At 39.4% G+C, this 12,214-nt stretch overlaps 1 protein-coding gene across 1 annotated transcript in view; it reads right to left on the reverse strand.

Annotated features, from left to right (window-relative positions):
• Nucleotides 1–1,492: 1,492 nt before the first annotated feature.
• RALA (RAS like proto-oncogene A) overlaps nt 1,493–12,214 on the reverse strand; it is a 62,290-nt gene continuing 51,568 nt past the window's right edge. The window contains exons 3-5 of the mRNA XM_068972769.1: nt 10,457–10,665; nt 6,647–6,821; nt 1,493–3,417 (exon numbers count right to left, since the gene is read on the reverse strand). Coding sequence (XP_068828870.1) covers nt 3,295–3,417; nt 6,647–6,821; nt 10,457–10,665 — 507 coding nt within the window. The 3' untranslated portion in view covers nt 1,493–3,294. The remainder of the gene's footprint in view (nt 3,418–6,646; nt 6,822–10,456; nt 10,666–12,214) is intronic.

Genomic DNA, 12,214 nt, shown 5'->3' on the forward strand with positions numbered 1-12,214 from the left:
ATCCGCTAATAATTTTGCCATTTTTTTGGCTCTGGGCAAGTTATTCAACTTAGTTTTTCCATCTGGAATTACCTCAGTTAATATTAAACTTAAAAATATACAGTATCTTGCATATAGAATGCACTGTTTGCTATTATTATGAGTTTACAATCATAGGGTGTCTGGCCCAGGATAAGGAGACCTAATCTCTAATCTTTTTAAAACTTGCTTTCCTTGTAACACATAGGTACTTTCCTCTGTGTGAATCTCTATACTTGTCCTGAACTCATGCCTGTCCTTTCACCTGTTATATTCGCAGCAGTGCCCATAGTAGGTGGTCCATAAAAACCTATCACAATCTAGGGGAATGAATGAAGGCCTCCATTGGTCTGTCCACTCTTGACTTTCAAAGCCATTTGCTAAAGGGGACTTTTAATGATGGATTTTTTTAAAGGATTAGTTTGAAAACTTAAGTTCTGGTAAATGCTTTGATAGTTTTAAATTTTACGTTCCGTTACAAAATTTTGAAAATGACATTTTGATTTACTTTGAGACAACTTAATCTAACTTTTGTTTAGTATATAATGTTCAACATCATGCCCGATTGGTGTTAAGAATGGGTCCATCAGTATCAGTTCAGTCGCTCAGTTGTGTCTGACTCTTTGTGACCCCATGAATCGCAGCACGCCAGGCCTCCCTGTCCATCACCAACTCCCAGAGTTCACTCAGATTCACATTCATCGAGTCAGTGATGCCATCCAGCCATCTCATCCTCTGTTATCCCCTTCTCCTCCTGCCCCCAATCCCTCCCAGCATCAAAGTCTTTTCCAATGAGTCAACCCTTTGCATGAGGTGGCCAAAGTACTGAATGGGTCCATACAGTGAGATTAAAATTATGCCAATTATAAATGTGTTCACTGCTTATGAATTAAGAAATTAAAGTGAATTGGATTTTGAAGGGTTGTGTTCAATATTGGGCCAGATCATTTCTAGCCCAGGGGCTGTGTGACAGCTAGAAGGCCACTGTTTGCCAGACAGACATCAAATGTGAATGAATGCCTGAAGTATGATGAGATGGCAGGGGGAGGGGGGGGTTCTTCCTGCCACAGTTTAGAAATGGAATTGTCTCTGGGGATCAGTCTGATTTACAAAATGAATATAAAGCTGCCACCTACCCACTCAGGAGTTGAGTAGTATTTGAAAAGTAACGTACAATGGAGGACTCTCGTGACAGCAGAAGAGTGCCTTCCATGCAACTGTGCATGTGGGGGCTCTGCAGTTTCTGAGCCTTGTTTAAACCTGAGTAATGATGGTCCTGTGACCGAGGACATCTGGCTTAGGACTCTTCTCACACAGAAGTCCCTAAACTGATAGCTCAGAAGACAGGTGTTTTCAAGCCTCTGGTAAGGATGCCCAGGTTGAATTTCACCATGTTCTATTGTAAACATCAAGTAACACCACAAACATTTAAAAAAAGAAAGTTTATTGGTCTTTAAATGGCTCAAATTGCAAATAAACCAGTCGGGTAGTGGCATCAGCCTAAGACATGTGATGCATCTTTGTCGTTTGGCTTCATAGCACCTCAGTACCCAGGAGAGGAAAGGTCTCAAAGCAAAATCACAACGTTAGTGGTTAGGACCCCTGGTTAAATGAGACTGCAACAAGTACACATGGAGATCGCTGGGCCCGCGGGGCTGCGCTTATATGGGGAACTTTAATTCTGCACACGGCATAGCCTATGAAAAATATGAAATGAAAGATGTACATCTCAAACCCTTTAAGGACACATATTTAACATGACAAGCTGGATGTAGTATCTAAAGAGTTCAGTTCCTAAATAGCCTATTTGTGTTAACTTTACGTACACATCTGTTATCTGGAATGCCTGAACACATCTTTGACTTGCTGATATTAAGACTGAGCATAAAGAAAGCAAAACTTTATTGAAACAACTGCCCTAGTCCCATTCCAAAGAAAAGAAAAGTCTGATAGTGGTATATTTCCCATTGAAATGATGTCCCTTCAGTGGGGATGCCATACAACAGGGACAGAACCTACCGTTTGGTGGCGAACATGATTTCTGCACTATCCTCAGGTTTGGCTGTTCGATGTTAACTTTAGGAAAACGTAACTACAGTGTTCTTCATTATGAACACAGACTACAAACACTCCTAGTAACTCCCTGACAGCCAAACTGCAACCTCAGGAATACAAATTTAGAAGTTAACAGATGGCAAGGACAGCTATTTTCCCGAAGTGGTCTAGTGCAAAGCGCATTAGCACCGTGGACACTTTTCCTATGCCCTGCTCCAAAGAGAATAAAATCTTAACACGTACTCACCACTTGCATAAAAGGATTTTCAGGGATCAGCATCCTAAAGAATAAGGGTTCACTGAGACATACTGAATCGTCATAGTCTAAAATTATCTTACAAGTATATGCTGGTCCTTCATTTTTAAACTACCTTACAGTTAATTAAAAGCAATCAAGGAGCTCTGGAACTTCATTTTCAAGAACCAGAGTATGGCACACATTTTACATTTGGACAGACTCTAGCAGTTATTTCTTGAGCATCTTCTATATGAAAGTTGTCCTCCATCCTGACATATATTCTTTCACCGGGACACATGGGCAGTGGGCCCACGGCACCATGAAGATACAACCCAGAATGATGTAACCAGGTATCTTTCAGTTTCTAAATTAAGGCATATTAAAAAATTTCCATGTACAAGTTTACACCACTTTTCTAAGTTAATCACCAGGTAATTAATGCAGGTTCACAGATGAATTACTCTCAATTGAACTATATGCAACAATCATGCCAGTCACTTTTTCTTCTATATTTTGCAAAACAATGGTTTAAAAAAAAAAAGTGGTACAGTTTAACTATCATGTTCACAATTGTCATTTTTTTTTCAAGGCAGTAGAAGACCAAGACATTTTAAAATGATTATAAAATTTAAGCTTTATAATAAACCAGAGGAAGTAGCCCTTCCTCCCATTGTCCACCCCCATTCTCACCTCTCGAACAGTTCAAGAAAGACTGCCGGCAAAACACAAGCGCCCACGCTACATTCAGGACCGTGATAAATGTAGGCAATTATGAAATAAGTTGAACTTTGCTTCTTGGTGAAGCCACATTAATTTCTTTTTAAGTGAATTTGACTTTCAGTGCAGTTCCAATTCATGCTTTTAGAGATACATAACAATTTCCAAAATGTTAAAGTAATTTCAGTCAATTGAGCCTTCAATGGCAAAGCTTATAAATTATATTTATTAGTATGGTCAAGATAAGAAAGGAGTTTGGGCTCTGATTATAAAATGCAGCATCTTTCTCTGATTCTTTTGGCTAAACTTTTCCTCTTCTTTTTTCCATTCTTTTCTTTGCTGTCTTCCATCTTTCTGGCCCGAATTTCCCTCATTAAATCAAAAAATACCTACAAAGAAGAAAACAGAGTAAAGCAAGTAGATATGTGCCTGGTACATCTCTGAATCATAGCAGTAAACATTGGGAGTACTATATGAATATTAAAGAGCTCTGATTTGGGGAGTACAGGGACAGGAAAGTAACTAAAGTCTGCTTCTTCCAAGTACATTAAAAAAATGGGAAAACAGGAAGATTTTCTGAATTACACTTTTGGGTAAAATCTGCTTACATAATATAACCTAATCTTCCATCTGAATTTTCAAGATAAAAATTAAAAAGCACTGCAAGTGATAGCTCTGGATTACATTTGAGTAATTAATAATTAGCAAATATATTTTATCAATTACTACTTTAATTTAATAAAATTTTCATTTATTAACCTTTCTTCAGCCCCATTTTTAAAAACAGCTGTGGAAAATGACTGCTTCCTTTATCATTTTGATACCAGGCACTAGAAAATAATTGCTTGTTGCACGATATTTTAGGATTTTTCAATTTTTGTCTGTCTAGTAATTGGCAAATAATGGGAGATATTAGCATAATAATTTAAAAGCTATTAGTGTAATAATTCAAAAGTTCAATATCACTAACAAGTGTCTGTGGATGCATGCATGCTAAGTTGCTTCAGTTGTGTCTGACTCTGTGCAACCCTAAAGACTGTAGCCCACCAGGCTCCTCTGTCCATGGGATTCTCCAGGCAAGTGTCTGAGTGCACACTGAGTAGGGCCTGAAGGATGTGGACTCACGCTGTGGCTGAAGAGTTGCTGCACGTTCCTTTTCTGCAGCCGCTGAGGTGCTTGTGAAAAATGCATCTACCTGGTGGCAGCCACAGGTACTAGATTCTTGCATATCCCCCGATACCCACAAAGATGTGTGCTTGTGTGCATGTGTTTCAGACACAGAGGGCAGCAAACCATAGCTACTGCTACCGTTCTGCGTTTCATTTCCCAATGCTGAAGATCAGCACATTTAGCTCTACCTTCATTTTTAGGGATACTTATTTTTGGCCTGCTGGGTCCTCACTGCTGCGTGAAGTTTTCTCTAGTTGTGCTGAGTTGGGGCTACTCTTAGTTGTGGTGCACAGGCTTTTCTCATCGCAGCGGCTTCTCCTGTTGCAGAGCACAGGCTCCAGGTGTGGGGGCTCAGCAGTTGCAGCCCACAGGCTTACTTGCTCTGCGGCATTGTGAGATCTTCATGGACCAGGGTTGCCCTGTGCCCCCTGCACTGGGAGGCAGATTCTTATCAACTGTACCACCAAGGAAGTTCTCTTCATTTTTTTTAATGGTTGTACAATATTCCATTATATGGGTGCACCAGCCTTTAAAATAGTCTGTTATTGGACACTTTGATATTTCCAGTCTTTTGTTTCTATAGATAATGCTTCAGTGTCTACTGCTGCATGGATGTATGATTTTATATAAATTTTAGAACTTAAATTGGTGGGGTCATAATTTTGATAGATAATTACCAAATTGCCCTTCTACGAACATATGAGAGTTCCTTTCCCCTCCTCCCCATACTCCTGTCAACAGTATTATCATCAGTCTTGTTGCTTTATTCCCCAATGTAACAGGTAAAAGTCCTATTTTTAAATTGTGCTTCCTAATATAAGTTAGACTAAGCCACTTTTAAACTTTAAAAGCAATCTGTACTTCTCTTCTATGACAAGGGTGCCTGTATTTTTTGACTGTTTTCCCATTGGGTTGCTGGTCTTTTTCTCACTGTCCTGTGATAACTCTGACAATGTGCACGGCTGTACTTTCCCCAGGCCTCTGATGCCAGCAGGTGATACCGCAGGACTGCTGCAGGCCTCAGAGTCGGGCAGTTACTGCTCACCTTGCCTCCCCACTCCCCTTAGTTCACATAGGTTTTAGTGTGTGAACTACCATCTGCTCAAGACATTAAACAGGAGGAAACAAAGTATATATATGCTATGATACTGTTCTGCGGTGCCTTTCAAAACCCCATACACACTGAATCTTAAACTATATTTCATTAGTATTTTAAAAAACATTTGCTGTAACTAGCACAAACTGGTTGACAGAGTAGAACTCTTGTAGTATGTTGTAAAGATATCCTGGACTTAGAGGAATCTGACCGTGTGACTGAAAAAAAAAAAGTGAGCTTACAATGACAAAGTCTTTAAACCTACAGTAAACAGGCAGAAAGAACCTCTAAGCTTTTAACATCATGATTTCTGGACCAGGGTTGTGGATCTACAAATACAGCAGACCAGTTCACAAACACCTGCAGATACCCAGGGCAGCGTTACTTCAAGTGCGGTCCACCACCCCACCTGCACACCCAGGAGCTAACTAGATCTGCATATTCTTAGGACTGACCCCAGAGCAAATGAATCCAAGTCTCTGAAGAAGAGCCAGGAACCTGTGTTTATCAGGTTCAATCCTTCTGCATGTTAGTTTTTGTGAGGCACTTGTAGGGCCGAGATACTCTGGGACTGGAAAGGGCTCCTTGGAAGGGCTCCCACCCAGAGCTGCTCCAGCCCCACCAGCAGGCTTCCTGAATACTGACAGCGGTGTCGGGGGGCAGATGAATGGCAGATGAAGGCTCCAAGGTGTTCCTTACCTGGTCTCCAGGAAGGGCCAATCTGCACAAAGTGCAAAGATGAGGGAAGAGGGCAGAGGAGTTCTCTTTCCCCTGGGTGGAGAGGCAGGTGAGGGGGTGGAGAACCGAAGTGGAGGGTGGGGAGTGCAGCTGTGGTGACAGAGACTTCAAAACCCTCTCCCTTGGGGCTCCTTCATCGTGGAGCCACCTTCACTTGGGAGAACTTAAGTGGGAATGGGCAGGTGTCAGCTCAGAGATTCTCCGGCCAATCAGGAAAAGAAAAGGAAAGAAAAAAGAAAAGATTCTCCAGCCAATCAGGAAAAGAAAAGGCAAGAAAAAAGAAAAGAAAAGATTATCCAGCCAATCAGGAAAAGAAAAGAAAAAAAAAAAAAAAAAAAAGAGGAGGGGTTCAAGTCAGGAATCTGGCCAGTGCTTAAAAGAAAAGTACATCTTGGTGTGGTTGTCTCATGTTTTTACACCCCTTAGGAACGTAAGGACAAGGTAAAGTCAAGAAAGTCCTAACAGCGTACTTGAGCATTCAGGGCTGATAAACATCAACATGTATTAAATCTCTCTCTGAAAGTCTTAACAGAATCTCTAGACACAGATGGAGCCAAGTTAAGCAAATCAACCTATTTTAACATGATGTTGTGGTGAGGAGAGTCCCCTTTTACCTTGTCAACATTGGCCCGCGTCTTGGCAGATGTTTCCACATAGTTAACGTTCCACTGATCGGCTCTGGTTTTCGCCTCTTCTACGGAAACCTGCCTTTTATCTTCCAAATCTGATTTGTTTCCAACGAGCAGAAATGGAACATTCTCATCTTCTTTTACTCTTAAAATCTGCTCCCTGGATAAGAGGAAATGAGCAAGAAATATATCTATGTGTTAAAATAACAAATAACGCATGCAGGCATTTATTTATGCTTCTTAACAATGAGCTCATTTATTACACGGGAGGAAACAAGCAGCACGTCTTCCTTTATCTACCCTCAATCATTTGAGCTTCACATTCACTTCATTGATGGAGGAAAAAACACACCAAGGAAGAGTACAAATATGGCAGTAGAGACATGAAGTCAAAGTATCAAATGCAACTTCATTCTAAATGTCTTGTTTTTAAAACGTTTTTTACATTTTGGGAATCATAGTTGGGATCTTAGTTCCCCAATCAGGGACTGAACCCGCACCCGCTGCAGTGGAAGTGCAGAGTCTTAACCACTGGACTGTCAGGGAAGTCCCTCTAAAGGCTTTTTCAAAACAAACTCTTTACATTAGAATGGTTCCAGATTTCAAGAGAAGGTGTAAAGACAGGACAGAGTTCCTGTATGTCCCCACACCCACTTTCCCCATTGTTAACACAATTTACAAAGTACTACTGATACAAATATACCTGTTATACTGCAGTTAGCTTTACTGTGCTTTGCAGATACTGCTTTCTCTTTTTTTTTTAAACAGACTGAAGGTCTGTGGTCACCCTGTATCAAGCCAGTCTATTGGTGCCACTTTCCCAACAGTATTTGTTCACTTTTGTATCTCTGTGTCACATTTTGGTTATTCTCACAGTATTTTAAACTTTTCCATTATCATTAAATTTGTTAGGGTGATCAGTGACCTTTGTGATGACTGTAATTATTACCGGCATTTTTGCTTAAAGTGATGCTCCCTTTGGAGTTTGAGAGACAATTATAGAATTTTAGAATAGAAAAGCACCTTTACAAACGGGTCAGGCTTCATTTTTATCTTGAGGAAAGTGAGAACCACAAAAGGCAACAGGGTTTTCTAACATTTCTATCGAACACTTATAAGCACTGTAAGTTATATGCTAGCAACTGTGCCAAATGTGGGTATCAGGGATACTGAAATGGGTAAGAAATCGGTTCTGCTCTCAAGTGTTTTTACCTTGTCAGGAAAAACACACAGCATACAGAAATCAATCTCAGTGTCAGAGTGTGGTGAGTGTGCTACAGGGGCTGTGCAAAGTACATCACAAACACTGATGAGGAAACAGTGGATTCTGCCTTCGTGATGGGAAGCCCAGGAAGGCTACATTTAGGAGCTGACAATTATTAGAGAAATGCAAATCAAAACTAAACTGATGTACCACCTCACACCAGTCAGAATGGCCATTATTAAAAAGTCTACAAATAGCAAATGCTGGAGAGGGCATGGAGAAACAGGAGTCCTCCTACACTGTTGGTGGGAATGTAAATTTGTGCAGTCATTGTGGAAATCAGTATGGAAGGTCCTCAGAAAACTAAGAATTACCATATGATCCAGCAACCCCACTCCTAGACATATATCCAGACAAAACTCTAATTCAAAAAGATACATGTGCCCCAGTGTTCTTAGCAGCACTAGCTGCAATAGCAAAGACACAGAAACAGCCTAATTATCCATCAACAGATGAGTGAATGCATAAAGAAGATATGGTGCCTATAAAATGGACTACTACTCAGCCAAAAGAATGAAATAATGCCATTTGCACCAACATGGATGCAACTAGAGATGATCACACCACGTGAAGCAAGTCAGAAGGAGAAATACCATATGATATCACTTATGTATGGAATCTAAAATATGACATAAATGAATTTATCTATGAAGAAAGACTCACAGACATAGAAGAGAGGCTTAGGGTTGCCAAGGAGGAATGGGTTGGGGGAGTTTGGGATTAGCAGATGTAAACTATTACACATAAAATGGATACACAACAAGGTCCCACTGTATAGCACAGAGAACTACACTCAATATCCTATGATAAACCATAATGGAAAAGAATATAAAAAAATAATTAGGTATGTAAAACTGAATCACTTTGCTGTATAGCTGAAATTAACATGTCATTGTAAATCAACCATACTTCAATAAAAAATTTTTTAAAAATCAACTACAATAAAAAAAATTAAAAAGAGGAGCTGACACTGTGCTATACTTTGCAGGTCAGATCATGTGGCATGCCTACTATTCTATTACCATTCAGACCACCTCAAAAATGGCTTTCCTACTGCTGGTCAATTACCAGAACATTTTTTATTTATGGGAAGGGCAACACATTGGAGGTAGGACAGAAGGGTAATGAATGATTCACTTATTTTCTGTAATAGCAACAGCCCAAGACTTTTTCTCTTGGCATAAAAATACCTCATTCCCTTGAGATACCACTTTGGCTTTGGTGACTATGGTGACAAAATGTATTCCATTACTTAGAACAGAATCTGCTACAGAATAAGCACTCAAATATTTTCTGAAAGAATGAATAAGCTGACATGTAACTTTCAATCTGTCTCCCAGGGTTGCAAGTTACCAGAATCTGCCACTCTTTGCACTTTATCACTTACAAACACTTCTTCCTTACAGAAACCAACAAACTTAATTTGACAAATAAATTTACATTTCCTAAGTTTCTCAGTGACATGCTCTTTTGCAAAGAAGGTTCTCTTAGAATCTTTTCAGTTCTTGGGACTTTCATGTATACATGAAGAGGAACGCTTTGTGTAAGCCCTGGTTCAGTCTCCTGCCCAAACACTAGGGATGACGTCTTTCCTCATCTTTGGAAATCCGTGTTATCCTTCAAGGTTATCTCTTGAAGGCCTCCAACTCCTCTCCGCTCTTGGATCCCCTGTAACAATCACTGTCCGTATCGTCTTTATCACTAACTGACACTGGGTCTCATGCCTTATTCAACTCGGCTGTGTGAATGTTGAAAACAGAGGATATATTATATGCTTCTTTTGCGCCCACTCCCCCATACCAAAGCAGACCACGTGTATGTGGTAATAATAATAAAAATTATTTTATTTTTATTACATGGTAATAAAATAAAAATACATAAAGTATATTTGTTTTTATGCATGCTATATTTATGACACTACTCAAGAACTTATTTATGCTATATTTTACTTCCCCAATCCCCTCCCCCAGATCAAGTGGAGGATGGATTTTGATTAAACAAACAGTAAGTAAGATATTAAAAAGATTGTATAACAAGACAGTGTGTCAATCTATGGTGCTATTATTTCCACTAAAAGTTCAGTGTGTGTTATCAACGTGTCTACACTGTGAGGAGGATGGCAACGTGCCTGCTGGGCACGACACAGGTGCTGAGACACACGTGACTAACACAGAAAGACTCAAAATCTGGGTCAGAGATCCGTTATGTGATCCAGGCATCTGCTTTTACGGCAGCAGTAGTACGGTACTCCAAAGGGAAATACTTCAGTAACACATAAGGAGACTCTGCATATGCAGGCTGTCTCACACTCAGGCTGCACTGCAGCTGGCGCTGGCAGAGCTGGCTGTGAGGTTAGGTACGGTGCACTGAATATGTGAGTACAAGCACACAGAGGACAGAGTTGTACTGATGTCAGAGAGGGACTAAACACAGTGAGAGGGAGAGACAACCAGGTTGAGAGCCTCCAGTTGTCCAGTCGGTGCTGAGGAGGTAGCTGCTCTGCAGTGTCATGACACAGCTCCCTGCCATACCTGAAGTCGGCTGTGGCTGCAAAGGATTCCATTTCTGTAATGGAGAAGACACAGAGGAAGCCCTCGCCGCTGCGGAAGTAGTTGTCTCTAATGGCAGCGTAGTCTTCTTGCCCAGCTGTATCCAGGATGTCAATCTGCACTTCCTCCCCGTCCAGCACCACCTTCTTCCGATAGCTGTCGGCTTTGGTCGGCTCGTAGTCCTCCACGAACTGGGAATGAGGAAAAGCACTTCCATTTCTAAATCATCTTTACTTTTCAAAGGTTCTTATTTTGAAATACAGATTCATATGAAGGTGCCAAAATAGTACTGAGAAGCCACATATAACCTTCATTAAGTATTCCCTAGTGGTAAAAGCTACATTCATTTAAATTTCCTTCATAGACAATTCAGAGGTCTTTTCTTTTACAAAAAGGGGAGGCTGAACAGATCTAGGTCATTGACAGCTTGCAATCCATGACTCTTTTCTTCCTTAAAATGCTATACCTGCAAAAACTATTACATAGGTATTTTATCAAATGTTTAAGAATCCTTTTTTGTGACTCCAAATATAAATTTTCATGTCAGAATTGTAGAAAATGATTTCAAAGTAAGTCACTATTTAGGTAAGGATGGAAAGTATGGCTAAATCTTTTTTCTCCAAAATGAACCAAGTCAAAAAAGTGGCTTATACCACTCTGTAGAAGGTCAAATCTTGAACTTTGAGATTTCTCCCCAGTCTTCCTATTTTTAAAAATAGCACAATTAAACAACTTTACAATTGTACTTCTAACTTTTATTCTCTAAATCTCACCTTGATATTTTTGATCAGAGTATCATTGTTGGTGTGTGTGTATATAGACATACACACATACTTTTGTGGGCTTTTAATTAGTTCCTATAAATATTTATCTGATATTTTCTTATTTATTTGCTCAATGTCTAAATCCCAATACTAGAATTTAACCCCTGGGGGCTATTCATCAATGTCTCCTCAAAGTCTGGTACATGGAGACACTCAACAAGTATTTACTGAAAAATCAAACACAGTGTATTTGTAACTGTAAAAGATATAGAACATTCTACCATAATTCCATGCTATTATTTCATAAATATCAAATATTTATAAACATTTATGAAAATTTAATGGATATATTCAGTTATTGTATCTGATAATATTATGACTATTAAATGAAAGCTTAACCATTCATCAAACATCAGACATATGAACATTCTTACTTCTGACTACCTTACTGTCAAGAAGGGGACTGATTTAAGGATTAAAGAAAAGCAGCTATTCAGGTGACTGGTATGAAGAACAGAACTGAACAGATAAATTAGCAATTCCATTTAAAATACCATTTCACTTTTCCCCCTCCAAATTGTTTATTTAAGCAGCACAACTGCAGGATTTAAGAGTTCTGTGTGAGAAGAAATTAATACAATATTGTAAATCAACTATACTTAATAAATTTTTAAAAAAAATTTCTGTATGAAAGAAATTCTGATGATCAGGCAATGAAAAGAGACATTGGGTGATAAAAATCTGCAGTATATTTTTCTCAGAAGACTAGGTTTAACACTGAGTTACTTATCAGAGGTCACTCTACGTGGGCAGGTTGGGTAACTTCTGTTTTCTCATCTGTAAAATGAAGATACCACTACCTACCACACAAGACTGTTGTGAGGACCAGGTAAGAAAGAGTAACCACAAATCCTTACTTGTATTTGGGAGGAAGAAGAATTGAGGATAAATGCTTAAATTTGATTAGCAACTCAAA

The sequence above is a fragment of the Capricornis sumatraensis genome, chromosome 5 (genome assembly GCF_032405125.1).
Source record: "Capricornis sumatraensis isolate serow.1 chromosome 5, serow.2, whole genome shotgun sequence".
In the NCBI taxonomy this organism is placed as follows: domain Eukaryota; kingdom Metazoa; phylum Chordata; class Mammalia; order Artiodactyla; family Bovidae; genus Capricornis; species Capricornis sumatraensis.